The 22,710-nt window shown below is 48.5% G+C and overlaps 1 protein-coding gene across 1 annotated transcript in view; it reads right to left on the bottom strand.

Moving 5' to 3' along the window:
* TACR1 (tachykinin receptor 1) overlaps nucleotides 1-22,710 on the bottom strand; it is a 63,520-nt gene that overhangs the window by 33,026 nt on the left and 7,784 nt on the right. Inside the window, exon 2 of the mRNA XM_079987543.1 lies at nucleotides 3,691-3,885. Within this exon, the coding sequence (XP_079843669.1) occupies nucleotides 3,691-3,885 (195 nt within the window). The remainder of the gene's footprint in view (nucleotides 1-3,690; nucleotides 3,886-22,710) is intronic.

The following is a 22,710-nucleotide window of genomic DNA, read 5'->3' as shown; positions in this document are numbered from 1 at the left end:
CCCAACAAGCCCCCCCACTCACAAATGCAGCCAACTACAGACAACCAGCCACACCCTGGACTCCCCCAATCCCTCTCACTACCAAGGAAATGTAATAAGCAAATAGAAAGAGAAGCTACCCAGTTGACAAAACCCCACACATACACTATACAAAGCCTCGCCACCCCACCTCTCTTCTCTCCCCTCTTCTTCCCCAACCTTAGACTGTACTCAACACTAATGTCTCACAACAAACGTAACTGATGTGTAAGAAAGACTGCACAACCTGAAAAAGAGAGAGAAGGCATGTACTTTTGTAAACCAAGAAAATATTTCATATAAATAAATAAATAAATAAATAAATAAATAAATAAATGCAATCATTTCACCAGCTCTCTGCAACCATGTGCTTTACTTATCCATCACCCTGCTTCAAAATATTATGACATATCTACTGCCAGTGAAAGTGGCCCTGGTGAACCTCCTTTTGCAAAATGCACAGCTTGCCATGTTTGTGTCAAGAAATTTATCGCTGAATTAGCAGCAGTGTGTCCAAATCGGGAAAAGAATGTCTAGCAATCGTATTTTCCTTGGAATCAACCAGCATAAAAGAGGCCAAATTTCTATCTCAGTTGACACAATGCTCATAAACCACTGAGAGCCATTTTAAAGAAGCTGTTATTGTCCAGTCCAAAATGCTCCCAACACATGCAACATATAGGCTTAGAAGCACCATCTTAAAAAAAAGAAAAGAAATCAGATGTTTACAGGGAATTTGCTGTAAAAGTCACACTGGCTGCAGGAAATATAGACAGACAAACGAGACTGTGAAATATTCAACTTACATGAAGCAAAAGAAGTTCCAGAGGAGAAAGAAGGCATTAATCAAAACACCCCAAAGTCTCTTACCAGGACAAGATTTATAAAGCTACATGACTGGACAATGAGCTACAAATCCTGATATCTGCCATTCTAGCAGGACTGCCAAACCCCCAGCAAGTGTTATTGTTGCAAGGATGACCTCAGTGTCTAAGATGGCATCGTATTTACATGGAACTGCATGTCAGACAAAGTGATGCTCCCACAGATTCCCAATCAGGTCAGGTAAAGCAACATTGATAAACAGACTTTGGATCCAAATGGGAACAGACCTCTTTGTGGAGAGTGACAGTACTGTTTGAACCCAATGGATTTCAGAGAAGATTTGGGATTTCAGAGAAAGCCATTTCCGAACTGGAGAGGAGAGGGGGTTGCGGGCTACCCCCTCCCACACACGCGGGGGCTGGCCTTTTTGCCCCTGCGAGAACAAGGGAATCCCCGGGTGTGCCTACAACCCTGCCCACCAATCGGCGGGCTAGGGAGGCGTGGCCTGGCCCATTTAAGCCAGGCACGACCGGAGACCGCCCTCTTTGCCCCGTTCCAGCTGACCAGTTTTCCCATCCCACCCACCCTTTAGTCTTAGCTAGCTATGACCTTGCTATGGACTTCGGTTGGTTGCTCCAAGGGGCCTGGTAGGAATTTTTCCAACTTGGTGCACTTCCAGCCTTTTGTTTTTTTCGCCTACCTCGTAGCAAACGTCACAACTTCCGCGGTATTGGTGGTTAGGCATTGGCAGGGGTAATTGTTATGCAAATGAAGGGGGAAGGAAGCGCCATCACCTTCCCCCAATGAAAAGGGTAGTCCGGTAGAGGACTCCGGGGGGCGTTGCCTTGTCCGAAACCTAGGGAGGTAAGGGCCTCTGGCATGCCCCCGAGCGGTGACACCTGTGGGATCCTAGTTTGCGTACTTCAACAGAACTCCCACGGCTTGTGGATAACCCTTCCCGGTCTCCATGCCGGGTAGTCGATAGGAGCCAATGCCTAAGGCCAATACCTTACTATTCCTGTAATCAATAAAGTTGTGGCCTTTTTATGCCCATTAACCTTAAATAATGTGTCCTGTGTCTTCATTTCACATGGGGGAGGGGACTTGTCACACAAGCTGCTGGATATCACCAGAGTAACTGCAGGAAACAAAGGGCTGAACTAGATGTAGCAATATTCATTACTCAGGGGAAACTGAGGCACTGCAACATGACTGGAGGGTGACCAAGGTGATAAGGGGTCTGAAAACCAAGCCTTATGAGAAACAGTTGAGGGAATTGAGCATGTTTAGACAGGAGAAGAAAAGACTGAGTGGAAATATGAGAACCAAATATCTGAAGGGCTGTCTCATGGAAGATGGAGCTCGCTCGTTTTCTGCGTCTCCAGAGGGCAGGGCCTGAACCAACGGAATCAAATGGCAAGAAATGAGATTCTGACTAAAAATTAAGAACTTTCTGACTGTCTCAGAAGGTGGTGGGCTCTTTTTCATTGGAGCTTTTTAAACAGAGTTTCGATGGCCATCTGTCAGGGATTCTTTAGCTGTGATCCAACATTGCAGGGGGTTGGACTAAATCAGTGTTGGCCAAACTTGGCCCTCCAACTGTTTTGGTCTACAACTCCCATCATCCCTAGCTAACAGGACCAGTGGTCAGGGATGATGGGAATTGTAGTCCCGAAACAGCTGGAGGGCCAGGTTTGCCAACACTGGACTAAATGATCCTTGGGATCCTTTCCAGCTCTGCAATTCTGTACAGTGGTGCCCCGCAAGACGAATGCCTCGCAAGATGAAAAACCCGCTAGACGAAAGGGTTTTCCGTTTTTCGAGGCATTTTGCAAGATGAATTTCCCTATGGGCTTGCTTCACAAGATGAAAATGAGTTTTTCCCCTCCCCCCCCTTTTTCAAAGCCGCTAAGCCGCTAATAGGGATGCTTCGCAAGACGAAAAAACCACTAGACGAAGAGACTCGTGGAATGGATTATTTTCGTCTTGCGAGGCACCACTGTAATTCTATGGCTATGCTGCTCTGACGGGCACAGGGGGAGGGACCACAATTCTGCCAGGCCGTCTTGGCTGTGGTTTGGAAGATGCTGCTTTCTCAGACTCAGCTGAGGGCTCCCCACCCCTGAGAAAAACTGTCTTCCATCTTTAAAGGGCCTGTGGTCAATTCTGCAGCCACATGGTTCTGCATGCCTGTAGAACAAATGCAGCTTCTGGGGTAGCATCTTCAGACTTTGGAGGTGGTTGGAGAATCACATCCTCAGGCCAGGAAGTGCAGGAGGAGGTGCTGAGGGCTCCCCCACCCCCTCAAAAGGTAAAGTGACTATAGAATTATATGGATTGGAGCCTTCCTCCAGTTGACATTGGGAACCTGAGCATGATTCCATGCTAGGACTTCTTCATGCAGCACACAGTTAAACTATGGAACTCCCTCCTACAGGAAGCAGTGATGGCCCCCAACTTGGATGGCTTTAAAAGAGGATGAGACAAATTCATGGAGGAGGAGAGGGCTATCAATGGCTATAAGTCAAGATGGCTCTGCTCTGCCTTCTTGGTCGGAGGCCGTAATGCTCCTGAATACCAGCTGCTGGAAACCACAAGAGGGGAGTGTGCTCTTGTACCCGGATCCTGCTTGCTGGTGTCCCTTTGGGGCATGTGGTTGGCCACTGTGAGTACAGGCTGCTGCACCAGATGGGCCATTGGTCTGATCCAGCAAAGTCTTCTCATGCTCTTTTGTCATGTTCTTTGCATCTTCTAGGATAATCAGGACACTGCTGGATTGGGACAATGTCATGAGTTCTCTTCACAACCCAAGGATGATTCTATTGCAAAGGAAACATAAGAACTCACGTTATTTGATAGGTATGAGTTGTGTTTTCTGGCCAGTCCACCAGACACACCACTCGGCCAGGGAGCTCGGCTGTTGTTGCGTAGTAGCCTTGTGGGAATGACAGCAATAAAGCCAGTAACCAGATGACACAGATGACGACCTTGGTGGCTGAGGCCGATAGCCTTGGTTGCAGCGGGCGGATAATGGCCATATACCTGGAAGAGGGAGAAATTAAAATGTAGGAGCAGAAAGTAAAAAAGGAGAAGGGGCTCCTCACCCCCCATATGTTTCCCCCAATTCTTTAAGGCCAACTTTGCCCCCCAGGTGCCCCCCAGATGTGTCGCACTACAACTGCTCTCCACTCCAGGACAGCGTGGCCATATGAAGTTGGGATTGATGGGAACTGTAGTCTAAAGCACCTGGAGGGCACCAGGTTGTGGAAGGCTGACCTAAGGAATGGTGATGTTGGAAGATTCACAACAGATAGAAGAAAGTCCTTCTTCACACAGCATCTGACCATGGAGACAGAGCAGAGCCGTCATGGCTAGCAGCCACTGTTAGCTGTATCCTCCATAAATTTGTCCAGCCCTCTATTTGGTCATCATTGCCTCCTGTGAGAATGAGTCCCACAGTTTAACTATGTGTTGTGTGAAGAAGTACTTTTTAAATTATTTGTCCTCAGTCTTCTATCATACCCAGCTGTTCCTCTGCAATCTGCCCAGGGTGGCAAACACATCCACAATAAAACTTTTTTTTTTAAAAAAAAAAGCATTCTAATCACAATAACAGGTTTGCAAACCCACTTTCTAAACCATGTGTAGGCAAACTAAGGGCCCAGATCTGGCCCAATTGCCTTCTAAATCCGGCCCGCAGATGGTCTGGGAATCAGCGTGTTTTTACATGAGTAGAATGTGTCCTTTTATTTAAAATGCATCTCTGGATTATTTGTGGGGCATAGGAATTCGTTCATTCCCCGCCGCCAAAAAATATATAGTTTGGCCCCCCACAAGGTCTGAGGGACAGTGGACCGGCCCCCTGCTGAAAAGATTTGCTGACCCCTGATCTAAACAAAGTGACTCTGAGCAAGAATCTTCCATTGGACCTTAATAGATGGTGGGAGCTTAGGTGTCAGGCTCATGTTGGGTGATGGTTTGGAACACACAGTTGTGGTGACCGTTCCCAGTCTGCCCACCTCAGCAGTGACCTGAACCTGCTCAGTGATGGGAACAGGCAGAGCCCCACCTTCCAGAGGACTCCAGATCTTGAGCTATGAGTGAATAGAGCTGTATTTATCAGCAGCACTGAAAGAGAATGGGCCCACTGCCAAGCAAGAAAACTTAACTCTCCATATATTTCCTCCTCAAGTAAAAGAGGAACGACACATAAAGCGACACCACTTTTTCTTATTTTACTATTACATTGTGGCTTTTCAGATATTTCCATGACAACAAAGCATTTCTCAAGTTCAACATGGCACCCAGATGGTCCTTAGCAAAAGAGGAAAACAATTGGAAGGAACTGAGTTGTTTAGCTGTAGAGCTAAAAGAAGGGGCCTCATTCCAGCCTCAATGGAGGCAAGGAGAGTGGCGCAATAAGCACATCTGACATTTTTATGAGATGCTATCCATCCCAAAGGGTCCTGAAATGTTCACAGACAAAAGGCCACATGTAAAGGCTATTTGTCCACAAGGGTGATCAGGAATGAGCAGACTAAACTCCACCACACCCATCATAAGAGCTGGATCAGGCCAATGACCCATCTAGACCAGCATCCTGTTCTCACAGTGGCCAGCCAGATGCCTATGGGAAACCTCAAGGAGGATTCACAAGAGCCCCATCCCCTCCTGTGGTTTCTGGCGGCTGGTATTCAGAAGCATTTCTGCCTCCAGCTGCAAAAGGAGAGGCCCGAGATTGTGTGAGAAATTTAGCAAGTATTTGCATCAGCCTTCCCCAACCTGGTGCCCTCCAGGTGTTTCTGCTTCCAATTCCCATCAGCCCCAGGCAGCATGGCTGTGCTCCCCTTGGCCCTCCTGCCTTATGGTTGTGCTGGCTGGGGCTGATGGGAGTTGATGTCTAAAAACATCTGGAGGGCACCAGGTTGCCAAAGGCTGACCCATGGTTTTCTCTGCCTGTGGTGCTGGATGTACAAACCCAGAGGAGCCTTGAAAATATAAAACATTAAGAGAATAAAATCTTCACGAGGAAACTGTGTGATACTTCATTAGAGGTTATTGCTGAAATGTCAGGAGAGGGAGAGCACAAATGGAGCAAGTCCCTTTTCCCTTGTCATGCAATCAGTTTCTCGTGAAAGTTACGAGTTGTGGAATGGGCCATCGCTTGTGTGCAAACTACAGAAAAGGAAGCAATTGAAAGTCAGCTGTGATAAACAGCCTTTTTAAGCCACTGGGAGAATTTTTGCAGCCTGAGTCCCATGTCAGATTTATAGGCTATCAAACTGGGGAACAGCCTCACGCAGCAGCGATCCAATTAAATTATGAAAGCCCAGCCCTAAATGGACTTAGTTGTAAGTCCCCTTGATTTCCATGGTGTTGACTCAAGAGGAAGTGCACTGGGAATCACAGTCAAACACTCCCGAGGCATATTCCACACCAGCTGTGCATCATTTAATTACCGGTATGTCTGCCGCTTGAAATGTTCTCTGGATATTTGGGGAGAGAAGTCACAGCACACAGCTGAACCCTGAAGCATTTTTCATTCCCTTGCCAGGGCCTTGCAAAAGAAGAAAAAACCTCTCACAACAAGCTCAGACTCCATTAGGCCAAGAGACCTCACAATTGAGACATGCCCACGTCCTGAATGCTGCTTTCATAGACTCATATACTGTAGTTGGAAGGGACCCCGAGGGTCATCTAGTCCAGCCCCCTGCAATGCTGGCATCTCAGCTAAAGCATCCATGACAGATGGCCATCCAACCTCTGTTTGAAAACCTCCAAGGAAGGAGAGTCCACCACCTCTTGTGGGAGTCTGTTCCACTGCTGAACGGCTCTTACTGTCAGAAAGTTTTTCTGAATGTTTAGTCGGAATCTCCTTTCTTGCAACTTGAAGCCATTGCCTCGAGTCCGAGAAATCAAGCATGCTCCCTCCTCTGTGTTACAGCCCTTAAGATATTTGAAGATGGCCATCATATCTCCTCTCACTCTCCTCTTTTCCAGGCTAAACATACCCAGCTCCTTCAAAAAATCCTCGTAAGGCTTAGTTTCCAGACCCTTGATCATCTTGGTTGCCCTCCTCTGCACACCTTCCAGCTTGTCAATGTCCTTCTTAAATTGTGGTGCCCAGAACTGGACACAGTATCCCAGGTGTGGTTTGACCCAGGCAGAATAGAGTGGGTCTATTACTTCCCTGGATCTGGACACTAGACTTCTGTTGATGCAGCCTAAAATCACATTAGCTTTTTTTGCTGCTGCATTACCCTGTTGACTCGTGTTAAGCTTGTGGTCCACCAAGACCCTTTTCACATGTACTCCGAGTTTCAACCCTTCCCTCTCCTCTGCTGCCCTCTTCCGCCTCTCCTGCTGGGATTATCAACCTCAGGTTTCCTCTTGCACCTTTTGAAATGTTCTTCAAGACTTTTCCCCTCTGGTTTTTCCTCCTTCATATTTGTCTTTCATTTACATATTTTTATTGTTTACCGAGGCCTTTGATAAAATAAGAAGAGCCCCTGCTGGATCAGGCCAATGGCCCACCTCACCCAGCACCCTGTTCTCTCAGGGGCCAACCAGATGCCCCACTGGGAAGCCCACAAGCACAAGAGCCACTGTCTCCTCCTGCAGCTTCCAGCCACTGGCATTCAGAAGCCTCACTGTCTCTGGCCGTGGAGGCAGAACACAGGCCTCATGGCTAGTGGACACTGATAGCCTTCTCCTCCATGAGTCTGTCCAATCCTCTTTTAAAGCCATCCAAGGCTTCAGATGTGAGCCATTTGTTTTGACCGTTTAGGCTACTGTCAGGGGTTCAGGAGCAGAGACACAGGGGAGAAGGAAACGGAGAGTGAAGGGGAAGAATCTGAGGGCAGCGTAGGGGAGTATGACGGTGGCCCGAGAGATTCCATGAGCTTCTCCAGTGATTCAGAAGATTCCCAGAGGGGGGCGCCGATGGCCAGGGCAAGGGGGTTCCAGGGGGGACACACCAGAAGCAAGGGGCCAGCGGGGACTCCCAAAGCAGCAGCGGGAGATCAGGACCAGTTCCCCCACCAGAGCGGAGTGGGGGGGAAGAGTCTCATGAATCAGGGCCAGCGTCTCCTCCAGTAGGGAGAGAAGATGAGTCAGAGCTGGCCACGCCCCTATCGCAGAGTGAGGGAACGGAGGGGAAGTCAGGTCCAGCTAGCCCCCCCGAGGGGGGAAGCAGTGACAGGAGCAGTGTAACGGTCAGGAGAAAGGTTGCTGGCTGGGTGCGCGCGCCAAGTTCAAATGTACAGGCGCGCGGGACAGCAGGAAGCACGGATTGGGAGCCAGGTCCTAAAGCATGCCGGAGGCAGGGGGAAGAATCCGGGGACTCAGCATCAGAAGAGTCCAGAAAGGGCAACACCCCAGCGGACAGGCGGACCCAGAGGAGGAAAGAGCAAAGGAAGAAGTGGAGCAAGGCTAGAGTCTTAAACTGGTGTCTGGGGGGTGGAGATTCAGACGCAGCTTCAGCGGTCTAGGGTTTAAGACGTAGGGCTGCACGCCGCGGCTTTGAAATCGAAACTGCGTTTCAATAAAGACTTTTGTATATAACAACGGACTGGCGTTGGTCCTTTGTGAGCTGGGACCTCGGGCAGCCCTGACAGTAAGCTCCATCTCCACTGAACCCTCGCAGCGTGAGTTGGCGCAGCGAGGTGCAAAACTTGGTGTTTTGCGAGCTCACGATAATCGGCAAGGATGACTACGGAGGAGAAGGTGAAGCAGCTGCAAGAAGCAGTCTCAGCGCTTTACACAGAAGTAGCAGCATCCAGAAAGAGAGAGGAAGAAGCAACAGCGCTCTGCCAGGATCTGCAAACCAGGTTGGAACGTTTGGGCAAAGAGGGGATGCCAGGACCCAAGCCGGAGGGAGTTGGCCTCGGGAAGAGGGGGGGGCAGCATCGTAGCCCATTTCGACGGGAACCTGCAGCAGTATCCTAACTTCAGAGCAGACATAGTTTACGCGCTCAATTTGCTTCGGAAAGACTTTAGAGATGAGGAGGAGAGAGTGGGGTTCATAATAACTCACCTGCATGGGGAGGCTAAATCGTGGCTGCGCAATTTATGGCGCGAAAATGACCCCGCCCTCAAAGATTCAACCGCTTTTATCAAGGCTATGGACGCTTGTTTTAAATCAACGGTTGATGTGGATGTTGCCAGAAGGGAAATGCATGGTTTGAAGCAGGGCAAAGCCACTGTGAGACAATATCACTCCCGCTTCTTTGCTTTAGTAAGTGTGCTGGGCTGGGAGAAGGACTCCGCTGCCGTCAGAGATCTGTTCTGGGAGGGGTTGAATGGGGCTGTGAAAGACGAACTGGCGAGAGGGGAGAGACCTAACAGCACCACAGAAGTCGTGCAAAGAGCGCTGGCAATAGGGGTGCGTCTGGAAGAACGTCCTTGGAGCAGGGATGAGGGACGTATAACACGCACACCAGCCAGAACGACTCCCTTCCTACCCAGAGAAACAGCACGCGCCCAGTCCACGCCTCCACTGGGAGGGGGAGAAGAGCCAATGGAGATAGGGGGTGCCAGGGCTCAGACAGCAACCAGAGCCCAAACGCCAGGAGCAGTCAAGGCGAAGACTCCTAGAGGGAGCAGGAAGTGTTACATCTGCGACAGTGCACAGCACATGGCCAAAGGGTGTCCCCAGAGGCTCCAGAGGCAAACTGCAGCCTCAGCAACAGTAAAAGGAGCAGTTCAGCAGGGGGAACAGCTACAGGGAAACGACGAAGCCTGGTTGGAGGCAGAGGCACTGGGGCCCAGCCAGGCGAGTCAGTGAAGCAGTCCCCAGAGATTTTACAGCCCACAGACCCCCTCCCACCCAAACCAGTGGTGCAACTCACCGCATCGCTCCAGCTACCCAATGGATTCACCATGGAAGTCCCTATTACCGTTGACTGTGGTAGTAATGCAGACTTTATAGGAGTGGATTTCATCAAGCAACATCGCATAGCGCTTCTACCAGCCACGATGCCCCTAAATGTCGTCACGGTCGATGGAAGAGAGCTACTGGGAGGACAGGTGGTACAGCAAACGCCCCCAATGGTGATGCGAATTGGAAATCACCGCGAAGTCATCAGCTTCAACATCACCCACCTGTCAGACACGCCCATAGTATTGGGCATGAGTTGGCTGGACAGGCACAGCCCGGCATTAGCATGGTACCAGCGTCAATTGACCTTCGGCTCCTCATACTGCGCAGAACACTGCATCCTGACTAGCCAGGAAGAGGAGGGGCAAGAGGATGAACCGCAGCTACACTTAGGCATGCTGCAAGCGGTACCCAACAAGTACGAGGCGTTTTTGGAGGTCTTCTGCGAGAAGGAAGCGGACAAGCTGCCTCCCCACAGGCCCTACGACTGCAAGATTGACCTCCTGCCGGGGGCGACGCTGCCAACTGGGAAACTGTATTCCATGTCTGAAGACGAACTGCAAGAACTCAGGGAGTTCATAGATCACAACTTGAAGCGGGGATTCATCCAAGAATCCAAAGCAGCGGGGGGCAGTCCCGTGTTTTTCGTGAAGAAAAAAGACACGCCCCAACGGAGGTTGATAGTTGATTACCGGATCATCAATTCCAGGACAAAGCCCACGGCATTCCCCATGCCCAAGATCGACGACCTGCTCGCGACGGTGAGGAAGGGACGCATCTTCACCAAGCTGGATCTTCGAGGTGCGTACAACCTTATACGCATGCGGGAGGGCGATGAGTGGAAGACAGCCATGTTTACGCCTTTGGGCACCTATGAATACAGGGTTATGCCATTTGGTTTGCAAAATGGCTCCCATTGTTTTCAAGCCTTCATGCACCACGTGCTAGCGGGACTCCTCTACAAGAAGTGCATCTGCTTCCTAGACGACATCCTGATCTTCTCGGAATCGCAGGAGGCTCACGAGAGAGACGTCAAGGAGGTCCTGCAGAGGCTACGGGAGCACAGACTTTACGCCAAACTGGAGAAGTGCCAGTTCGACATGACGGAGGTGGATTTCCTGGGCTACAAGCTGCCCGACAAGGGACTCGCCATGGATAGCACCAAGGTCCGCTCGGTGTTGGACTGGAGGCCGTGCGCATTCTACTCCAGGAAACTCAACAGAATTACACCATCTGGGACAGGGAGTTGCTGGCCATCCATGCAGCCTTCAAGCGTGGCGGCATTTCCTCATCGGAGCCAAACACACGGTGCAGGTCCGCACGGACCACAAGAACCTGGAGTACTGGCGCATGGCGCGGTTCCTGAACCAGAGACACATCCGATGGGCGGAGTTCTTTGCGGATTTCGACTTCTGGATAGAATACATCCCGGGAGACAACAACGTCATGGCGGATGCGCTATCCAGGAAGCCGCAGTATCTCGAGGAAGCGGCACCGGTGGCAGCCAAACACATTTTCGCACCGAATGCGTGGGCGTGCGCTTCAGCTACAGTGGATCTGGACGCGGTACGTCGTGCACTGCAGACGGATTCGTTCGCACAATCCAAGATGGAGGAGGTGCGAAGAGGCACAGCGAAGGACGACGAATTTCAGATACGCGATGGACTGCTCATCCGCAAAGGGGCCCTCTACGTGCCGGGAGACGACCTCCGCGCGAAAGTGTTGCAGCAGTTACACGACGCGCCCAGCGCCGGGCACTTCGGCAAGGACAAGACGGCGGAATTAGTAGCCAGAGACTTTTGGTGGCCCAAGATGAGAGGAGAAGTCGCGGATTACGTCACTAGGTGTGACACATGCCAAAGGGCCAAGCCAGTACACAGGTCGCCAGCGGGGCTGCTGGAAACGCTACAGACACCGCTCAAACCATGGGAGAAAGTGGCCCTGGACTTTGTCACAGATCTGCCCAGCTCGCGAGGCAAAACGGCGGTACTCGTGGTCGTAGACCTGTTCACCAAGATGGCGCACTTCATTCCTTGCGCGAAGGTGGCCACAGCGGAACAGACAGCCAAGCTGTTCATAGACCACATGTTCAAGGTTCACGGCTTGCCGCGGTCCATCCTGTCCGACCGGGGTCGCCAATTCATCTCGAGCTTCTGGCAGAAGCTGCTGGGCATCCTGAACGTCAAGATCAACTTAGCATCGGCACGACACCCGCAGACCAACGGACAAGCGGAGAGGGTCAACGCCATCATGCAGCAGTACCTGAGGTACAACGCGAATCAACAGCCCTCGACCTGGGTGGACTACCTACCGCTGGCCGAGTTTGCCTACAACAACACGAAGCACGTGTCCACGGGGATGACACCGTTCTTCACCAACAATGGGCGGCATCCCAGGACCTTCCCGGGATTAGAGAAAGTGGGGGAGGGAGAGACACAGGGAGCAGAGGCCTGGGCAGCGGAATTACGGGAGGTACACGAGCAGCTCCGAAGGCACTTAGAACTAGCAAAACACGCATACAAAGTGCAGGCAGACAGGCACAGGAGAGTCGGGGAAGACATCCAGGTGGGGGACTGGGTCTGGTTAGCAGCCCAGGCAGTGCCGGCCAGGACGTTAGCTAAGAAGAAGCTCAGACACAAGCACCAAGTCGAGGCACAAATCAATCCGGTAGCCTTCCGGTTGACACTCCCGGAGGGCTCCAGAATGCACCCGGTCTTTCATAGATCAGTGCTCACACCCTACAAGGAACCCCACAGGTTTCAGGCGCCAGGGAACGCACCAGACCCACCCCGCAAATCGCCAACAGGGGGGGGGTCGCTGAGAGCGGCGCCACTCAACGAGGTCACGGAGATTTTGGACTCGAGGTGGGGGGAAGAGGGGGTGGAATATCTCCTTGCCAGGGAAGGTACCCCGGCCAGCGCCAACAGGTGGGTACCGTACTATGCCGTGGAGGAGCACTACCTCAAAGACGAGTTTCACGCACTTCCCACACAGACCCATGCCGGCAGATTATTTTGACGAATATCTTTTCACACCCACACTTTCAGTCAGCACGTTCCAGGGGTTCTCATCAGATGAGGAACCAGCACCCGACACACGCTCCCCGGAGGGATCACTCTCGGAGTCTGTCACGGACCGGAGGCAGGGGGAAGAATCCGGGGACTCAGCATCAGAAGAGTCCAGAAAGGGCAACACCCCAGCGGACAGGTGGACCCAGAGGAGGAAAGAGCAAAGGAAGAGGTGGAGCAAGGCTAGAGTCTTAAACTGGTGTCTGGGGGGTGGAGATTCAGACGGAGCTTCAGCAGTCTAGGGTTTAAGACGTAGGGCTGCACGCCGCGGCTTTGAAATCGAAACTGCGTTTCAATAAAGACTCTTGTATATAACAACGGACTGGCGTTGGTCCTTTGTGAGCTGGGACCTCGGGCAGCCCTGACAGCTACTTTTTGTACTGACAGTTAATGCAGCTGGAATTATTGTATTGTTATTGTATTGTGAACGGGGCTTATTTTAATCTCCAACAAGATGTTTTCATGATAGGTGCTTGAGAAATAAAAGGGCACCCTCTCTTTCCTCGGCTCCCTTTTCTTCCATCCAAAAGGTCCATGATGACTCACATCCTTCTCTTCTGCTGCTGCTGCCTCCTCAGAGCTCCAGTGGGCGGGCAGAGCATCTCCTAGAGGAGCACTGCACATCCCAGAAATGTGGGGGCAGACTCAATGGCGACAAAGGATCCATGCCCAATTGGCAGGGAGAAAAAGCCACAGAGGTGTGGGGTGTGGGGGCGTCCCCAAGCAGAGAACCAAAGGAGAGCCAAGAGGCCTGAGGAGCTTACAAGCTAAAACAACATAGCAGAAACACTTGGGAAGTCAGGAGTCAGAAATCAAGCAAGAGTGCAATAAGCAAGGTAGTGGGGAGGAGAGATGGAGAAAAGGTCACAGAGTGGTAGGACTGCGGGTTGGGGGGCTGAACACATGGGCATTAAGAGTGATAGAGAGGGGAAAGGGAAGAGTGTGTGCTATGAAGAAATGGTTCAGAACAAAAGAGCCTGCTGGATCAGGCCAATGGGCCATCTAGCCCAGTATCTTGTTCTCACAGGGGCCAACCAGAAGAGAAGCCGAGCATGCAAGCACTCTTGCCTCCTCCAGGGGGAACTGCAACTGTGGAGGCAGAGCAGAGCCATCCTGGTTAGACGCCATCAATGGCCCTCTCCTCCAAGAATTTATCTCATCCTCTTCTAAAGTTGGTGGCCATCACTGCCTCCTGTGGGAGGGAGTTCCATAGTCTGTGCAGCATGAAGAAGTGCTTTCTTTTACTGGGAGAAGGTGGAGGAGGGTGAATATGTGGGAAAGAAAGGGGGTGATGGAAATATCATGGAGGAGAGTAAAAAAGTGTCGCGGTGCTATAAACACTTGAGTGAAAAGAATGGAATTCAGGTGGTGGCAGTGAAAGAACTGTGACTGATGGAGAAGCTGTCAGAGGAGTCATTTGTTAAGCTCTGACTAGGAGAGAAGAGTCCTAAGGGAACACTGACGGGTCTGAGGGCCATTTCTACAGGGTCAGTTAAGTATAATTGGTTTAATTCAGGTAGGTAACTGTGTTGGTCTGACGCAGTCTATATATGTGTGTGTGGTATGTGTGTATAAATGTCCAGCAGCACCTTAGAGACCAACTAAGTTTGTTCTTGGTATGAGCTTTCGTGTGCATGTACACTTCTTCATATACACTGAAACAGAAGTCACCACCTGCCCTAGAGTGAAGGCCTTCTGGGAAATGATATACAATGAGTTGAAAAAGGTATTTAAGTATACCTTCACTAAGAAACCAGAGGCCTTCCTTCTGGGCATTGTCGGCCAGAAGGTGTTAAAGAAGGACCGAACATTTTTTATGTATGCAACAACGGCAGCAAGGATACTCATTGCTAAGAGCTGGAAAACTCAAGATCTACCCACTCTGGAAGAGTGGCAGATGCAGCTGATGGACTATATGCAACTGGCCGAGATGACTGGTAGAATTCGAGAGCTGGGAGAAGAGAGGGTTGAAGAAGACTGGAAGAAATTCAAGGTTTATTTACAAAAGTATTGTAATTTGGTTGAATGCTAAGAAGGATGCTAGATCATAAATAATTGCCTACCACTGAATTAGATTTGAATCTGACGATAAATGAGATTGAGGAAAATATAAAACTTTTGGAGAATTATTAGACTAAATTAAATGAACGAGATTTAAGAATGTAAACAAGATGATAAATTGCTGGAAAAAGTTTACAATGATGTAAGTGGGAGCGGGAGACGTGAGGGAGTCCAAAGAAGCTTTGAAAATATGTTATGATACATGTCATATTATTTATTATTTTTGCATTTTGTACTTAAAAAATCTCAATAAATATTTATATATATAAAAAAGAAACAGAAGTCACCAGACCCTTATATATAGGTGGGAGGATGGGGTGGGGTTTTTCTCAGGAGGGTAGTAGGCGATGGGTGATTGACTCAATGGGTATGGTAAACCTGTTGATGACTGTTAACATTGCAATTAGTCCTACAGGAAAAAGCAAGGGATAGTATGTAGATGATTAGCATATGTAATGAGACAGGAATTCAATATCTCTATTAAGACCAAGTCTTTCCATGGTTTTCAGTTTAGTGATAAGTTGTACCGTATTTCAGCAACTTCCCTTTCAAGTCTGTTTCTGAAATTCTTTTGTAATAAGACAGCTGCTTTGAGATCCTGTATTGATCTCACACAGTTTAATTCACACAGAAATGGGAAAATGCTTATGTGTATTAATGAAGGTTTAACATGAAGAATAACTAAATGTATATTGCTACCATTTGGATCTTTCCACAGTAGCTTTCTAAGTAGTTGCTAAGCTCCTTAAAGGGTTAATGATTACGTGTTGGTTGTTTTCTAGCTCTAAACTGAATGCAACTTTTGATCATGTGATGAAGCTGTTGACTTGCAAATTCGCCATCTTGACAGGGTGGTGGCTTTTCTTTCTCTGAATGCCACACAGAACAAAAGGATGGCAATGTCTCTCCAAGAGCTGCATAGCCTTAAGCAGAGTAAGGCAGGCTGGAATAGGGGAGAGAGAGAGAGAGAGAGAGAGAGAGACACCTTTTAATTATTGGAGTTGTATTTTATTTCTAAGATTCTGGGTCTGTGCTGGACAGCACAATACATTGTATGGATATGTTGGGTGTATCATTTGATGTTTCTGTTTCGTTCTGGAGATTTCAGTAATATTTAATGGGTCTGGACAGTGCTTCATTTCCAAAAGGAGTCAGTGATGGTGCCCTCAAGGCTAAGGGGTGGGCCTTTACTCCACCCTCCTCCTCCAGCTGCTACCTAGGAGAAAAATAGCTGGTGTGTGTGCATGTAAGCTGGAAGAAGACTGGGAGCTGGAGACACAGAGACCTGCTTGCTGTGTGCTGGATCCAAAGTTGTGACCAATGGAGAGGCAAGATCTGTTGGGGTGTTAATGCTGTGAGTCCACCTTATATGTGTGTAAATAAAACCATAAATCCTAAAAACAACCATAGTCTCCTCATTCCAAGGAAACCAGAACTGGGTTAGTAGCTGGAACCCCTGGATTCTCTCACCACTCAGAGATTGGGGTGGCATGTAAGAGCATGTCTCTGGTGCCTGGTGATGAGAAGAGCCTTGATCTCATCAGAGTGAGAGGGTCACTAGTTGTCCCTGGCATAGAAGAGACATGCCAGTGCTCTGGAGACACTTGGAACCCCCAGAGATGAAGAGGGGAAACTGTTTCTCACAACTAGCATGTTTCCTTGTCCTTCCTTATTTCCAAGCAGCAGTACAGAGGAAAGATCCCAAAATACCCTGATCCCTAATCCAGTGGGAGCAATAAACCAATCTGTCACTGGCCCTTCAAGGCCAACGAGAACCAAGCAGGATGGCATACACAGTGCTCTTGGTTTCCTTCAACAAAAGCTGGGGGATGGCTTCTGCTTCCTGCATTTGTCTAAGGAAAATAGTCACCTCCCCTTTTTGTGTGTAAAAATGCAGTAATAATCAAGTGGCAATGACACTATGCTTTAGTGTGTTTAGTGTGAGATTCGCAGATGGTATCTCACAACAACTCTGCAGAGTGGTCACTATTTCTGCTCTGAATATAATCTGCTCTGAACCCTGAGGTAATCAATTTCAGCCAAGAATGCTTGCAACTGTGCTGGCGCAACCCTCTCAGTCACCTTCTCCATAAAGGGGGAGCCTGTGACTGGGCATTAGTTGTCACAAACCAGTAAGTCCAAGGTGGCTGAATGTCGATTCAAGGTGGTTGAATCAACACATCTTTTAAGATGTCAACATGTAACTCATCAGGATATACTGACATTTTTGCTGGTCGCTGCTCATTAAATGTTGGCTTTCTATAACAGGCCTGTCGACAGACTCATGTTCTGCTCAGGTGTAGCCTGCTGCTCTGGTTGAGAAACTGACCTGTCCAGCCAGAGGCAAGATCCAGGGCCAGCCCACCCATAAGACCGGGTGAAGCAGCACACTTCAGGCAGAAGAATCCCACGGGGCTGCCCTGACTTGATTCTTTTGCAACACTTGGCATCCATTTATCTCCCATATGAGACACAACAACCAATCACCACCCTAGAGAGACACTTATTGCATTAGAAACTTTAATATTTATCATAAACTTAGTCCCACCTTTAAGTTGCTGTTACGCTTGTTTCCTAAGAAGTAAGACTACTTACTTGCTATTGTTGTTGTTTATTACATGTGAAAAAGCAATATAAAGATACTTGAAGAAGAAGAAGAAGAAGAAGAAGAAGAAGAAGAAGAAGAAGAAGAAGAAGAAGAGTTTGAATTTGATATCCCGCCTTTCACTCCCTTTAAGGAGTCTCAAAGCGGCTAACATTCTCCTTTCCCTTCCTCCCCTACAACAAACACTCTGTGAGGTGAGTGGGGCTGAGAGACTTCTGAGAAGTGTGACTGGCCCAAGGTCACCCAGCAGCTGCATGTGGAGGAGTGGAGACTTGAACCCGGTTCCCCAGATTATGAGACTACCGCTCTTAACCACTACACCACACTGGTGTAAAAAAGAATGTGTTGATCCTGGACCCAGACAGCAGCCGCCACCCCCCCCCCCCAAAGACATGCCTTAATAAACCAAGAGGGACTAAGTTTGAGGGAGGCGCCTTGTCCACATCCTCAGGCTGCATCAGCTGAAACTGAGCCCATGATGTCAAAGATGCTGTTGTGCTGGAGATTGCTGCAAAGTCAAGATTCCTAAGGAGGCGAGTTCAAACAAAGGCTTCTGAAGGGTCTAAATCTTCACTGTGAGCCTTTTTTAGCTGAGCAGAGGGCTAAAAATCTCAGCAACGTCAATATGACAAGCAATTCCTAGGCTTGGCACTGTCAGTAGAAGCACAGGAGGGGCTGGGGCTGGGAGGACCTTATATCTGCTTAGGCTGATTTGCCAGTTGCAACCTTATCGAGAAAAAGCAGAGCTTGCCACAATCTTGATTATGTCCAGATTAGACTGGTGTTATGTCTCTACGTGGGGCTGCCTACCTGAAGCTGTTCATCTGAAGGCAATTGGAGTATATAACATTTATTGGGCATGAATTGAACTAGTTGCCAGTTTGTTTCTGGGACCATTTTAAAAGCTTTTAAAATTTTAAGCTCAAAACAAATGTATTTGAAAGGACTGCCTGTACCTGAACAAACCTGCCTGCGCCTTAGGATTGCCCCCTGTGACTCCTCAAGAGCCCACAACCAGGGAGGTCAGATAGGGATGATTTAGCTGTGATTCCTGCCTTGCAGGGGGCTGGACTAGATGGCCCTTGGTAGCCCTTTCAACTCTACAATTCTGTGATTCTATCAGAAGTATTGCATTGGTAGGCAGAAAGACTGGCTCATTTTCAATCATGTCCCCATCTTTATGGTTTCTTAAATGGACTCCAGAGACTTTGCAACAAGAAAACAAAGTGCCTTCAACTTGATATTTTAGTTAGTTTGCATTTTCCTGCTGCAGTTTGTAAACTTATTGGATTTATTGGTAGCATTTATATTTATATTGGCTTTCTGCTTATACTGCTTTATTGCTGCCATTATAATGTTTTTAGATGTATTAGCATTTTGTTGAAAGTGGTTTCATGGTTTGCAGTTCCGTAATGAATCTGTTTTATCTTTTTTATATGTTGTGAGACAACTTGGGAGCTGTGATCCTTAGTTGCCCTTCTAAGGCATGAGACCTTGGAAATGGCACCAAAGCTCATCATTTTGCTTTCCTTGGTCCTTAGTACATACCCTTCGGAAGCCCAGTTTTCCCTACACAGTGCTCCATCTATCTCCAAAATGATGCCCTAGAGCTTTGGGGTGTTCAGAAATGGGCCACCAAAACAAGATAGGGGTTGGTAAACCTTCTGTATAAGGAAACGATAAAGCATTTGCAACTTTTTGGTCGGGGAGGGGGTCAAAAAGACAATTGGAGGAGCATGATAGAGGTCTATTAAAAAAATTACAAGACATCCAACCCCCTGCAGTGCAGGTCATCAGATGAAACTGATTTTCATGAGATTCTGGTCAGACAAAAGGAACAACTTCTTTGCACTGTGGACCGTTGCTTAGTAGAATTAAGCTGCCTTATACCATCAGCCCGCTAATCCAGCACAATCCACCACCCTTGTGCACAATGGCTCGCGGCTGTTCTCCAGCATTTCAGGTGAGTGTCTCTTCCAGCCCTACCTGGAAATGCTGGGGCTGAACCTGGCATCTCCCCCCAGCATGACCATGCTCCCATCAGCACCAACATCATATGGTTGTGCTGGCTGGGGGCTGATGGGAGTTGCAGTCCACAAAGCACTGGATGGCATTAGGTTGGGATACCACCGGGTTCCAGAGCACCATGAAACCCAGAAGGACAGGCAGCTAATCCCAAAAAGCAAAGCCAAAAGGAAACGGACCTATGAAATTGCCAGAGTTAAACTGTGGTGTTAGCCTGTATTGTACTGCCTTGTTTTGCAAAGCGTTTGCCATTTGGGTATGGAAAACCTTCATTCTTTACTTGATATTCAGAGGAGCTCTTGTGCGCAACCAGCTGAGACCTTACAGATGTTCACGGCAGACCAAACATCTTGTTGAGAAGTGATTCAGACACTCATTAGAACATATCAGTTCAAGCACATGAACAGCATACTGTATTTCCACCTATTTATCACGACACACACACACACACACACACACACACACACACACACACAGAGTACCATTGCTAGTTCCTAAGGTGCACACCTCCTGCATTTCTGGGATGAAGGACGGGGTTGTAGCACAAGGGATGCTTATGAGGAGCTGAAGGGGAATCACAGAGGCTTTTTGCTCTGCCAGTCTGGGGAACCCCACCTTTACCCCCACGGATAGAGAAATGTGCAAATCTCCATGGGGCTCACCACATAAGAGGCCAGTTCCTGTGCTGCCACCCTTTGGACCTCTTGTGGAGGAAGCACACAAAGAAGGGCCTCATAAGATGATCACAGGTCCATCTGCTTGGTGGTTTTGATGGCTGGTAGTTGCTAACCTGGGCACAAACCCTACTTCCTCAGGGGAAGGCAGAAACAATTTTGGAATTTTAATATGGCTCACAAAGGAGACAAAAGGAGGAGCTGGTGTTTGCTTGGGAGGGAACTAATGCTGCTTTAAAGATCAGCTTTGCCTGATCTTCTAAATAAACACATATTCCTCCCCACCCCTAAAAAACAACATCCGATGGTGAGTCTCTCCTCAGACGGATCCTGATTTTGTTCCTGTGAAAGGTTGGCCAAGGAACTTTTGTTCCAAGAAACATTAATAAATTTCTAGCTCTGCTTGTATGCTTAAAAGAAAATTTGGAAGCACCAGAGGCCGTCACTACTTGCAGCTGCTACTCTCTCAGCGCCACAATAATCCCTAAAGCAAATCAAGGTATTTTTTAAAACAACGCTATTGCCCTTTTTGTAGAGCATCAGAGAGCATTGTTTAGAGAATTACTTTGAAAATGCTTCTCAAAAGTTGGAGTAATTCAATGAAAAATTTTGGTCCTCCTCAGGGGATTTGTTCACCTCATTGTCATCATTATTTGGGATATGAATTATAGTAAACCATTTTGAAAGAGTAGATTTTGAAAGCTCAAAATCACCCAGCCCCCTGCGATGGAATATTATTCCAGAGAACAACTGCCTGGCTCAAACTTCAAGAAGCTTTCAGAATACAAACACGGCTGCTACTGACAGAGATTAATCACTTGCACTAGGAGAGCATCGGTGATGTGATATTCTGTGTTTCTTTGCCATTTTTCCTGCTGTGGATGAGTAGCAAATGCAGTTGTCTTTGATACTGGTTCGGTATTTTCATAGCAGCTTTTACACAGCTGTTGTGTGTCTGCCCATCTGAGTCATTGGGAGAGGTGTTAATCTTCTAGGGCACATCAACATTGGAAACACTCTTCTCCCTTTGATGCAAGCGCTAATTTCAGATTTGCAGTTTGCAATCTCTGATCCTTGCATTTGCTGGGATGTGTCAGTGTTGTGAGCTTTGAGCTTGTTGTCTTGTACGCTGAGCATATTTATGTGCATGGTGCGTTTGTCCAGAAAATTAAGTTACTAACTGGAACAGCAAATGTTTCCCAGAGACCAATGACAGACCCTCTAAACATGACCTTAGAGGAGCTTTCTGCAACCCAGTGACCTCTAGAAGTTTTGGACTACAATCCCCATCAGCCCCAGCCATCATGTCTACATGACATGGGGGCTGATGGAGTTCAAACATCAGAAGAGCTCTCAGTCGGGGGAAGACACACAGTGGCTGCACATTTAGCCCTGCCATTGGGCAGTGCAAGTCCCCCTTCCGAAGTGGGGAGTCTTTGGCTGAATTGTGCTGTTAGCATGTGTGTGTGTGTGTGTGTGTGAGAGAGAGAGAGAGAGAGAGAGAGAGAGAGAGAGAGAGAGAGAGTGCATGTCTTATTTTCTAATTGTCTTTCCATGCATTTTGAGACTTGCAAGACTCCTCGTGAGGGCAGCATGCCCAGGAAGGTGGGCTAAAAATCTTTTAAAGAGATACATAAAAACAAATCTCAGGATACACCCCCTGTGCAATTTAGAGCTCTATTCTTCTATGGTTTTAAAGCACATGAAGGAACCTAAAGAGATAGAAGAGTCTCCCAGCTTAAGAACATAAGTAGAGCCTACTGGATCAGGCCAATGGCCCATCTAGTCCAGCATCCTGTTCTCACCATTGCCAACCTGGGAAACCTGCAAGCAGGACCTGAATACAGCAGCTCTTTCCCAACTTGTAGTTCCCGGAAACTGGTGTTCAGAAGCATTCCTGCCTCTTGTTTGAAATGGCATTCAAACATAACTATGCATGAGTGTTAGTTAGTGCACGAAAGGGTTAAGACAGTGGCGTAGCGTGGGGGGTGCAGGGGGGGCCGGCCGCACCGGGCGCAACATCTGGGGGTTAGGGAAATCCACGGGTTAGGGGGCGCAAATCCACGGGTTAGGGGGCGCAAATTACTTGCCTTGCCCCGGGTGCTGACAACCCATGCTACGCCACTGGGTTAAGACCACAGAGTTAGATTCCTAGAGTTGGCTATGTCACACCCCCTCTTTTCCGATGAGGGAGGAAGTCAAGCCTTCTCTTCCTGTTCCCTCTCTTATATATCCTCCAACATTTCTCTGATGAAAATAGGGACATCTCATTCCTTAATGATAATTTTACTTTTTATACCCCACACATCTTACTGGGTTGCCCCAGCATTCTGGGTAGCTTCTAACATATATAAAACATAACAAAACATTAAACATTTTTTTAAAACTTCCCTATACAGCTTGAGGGGGGGGGGGAGTCAGATAACTCCATACCCTCCAGTGAAAATAGAGATGTCCTAAGGAAAAGCGGGACATTCCGGGATCAAATCAGAAACTGGGACAGCTTCTCTAAATCAGGGATGTCCCTGGAAAATAGGGAGACTTGGAGGTTCTGCT

This window comes from Podarcis cretensis (genome assembly GCF_951804945.1).
Source record: "Podarcis cretensis genome assembly, chromosome: 8".
Classification (NCBI taxonomy): domain Eukaryota; kingdom Metazoa; phylum Chordata; class Lepidosauria; order Squamata; family Lacertidae; genus Podarcis; species Podarcis cretensis.
This window is presented reverse-complemented; position numbering and strand designations above follow the sequence as displayed.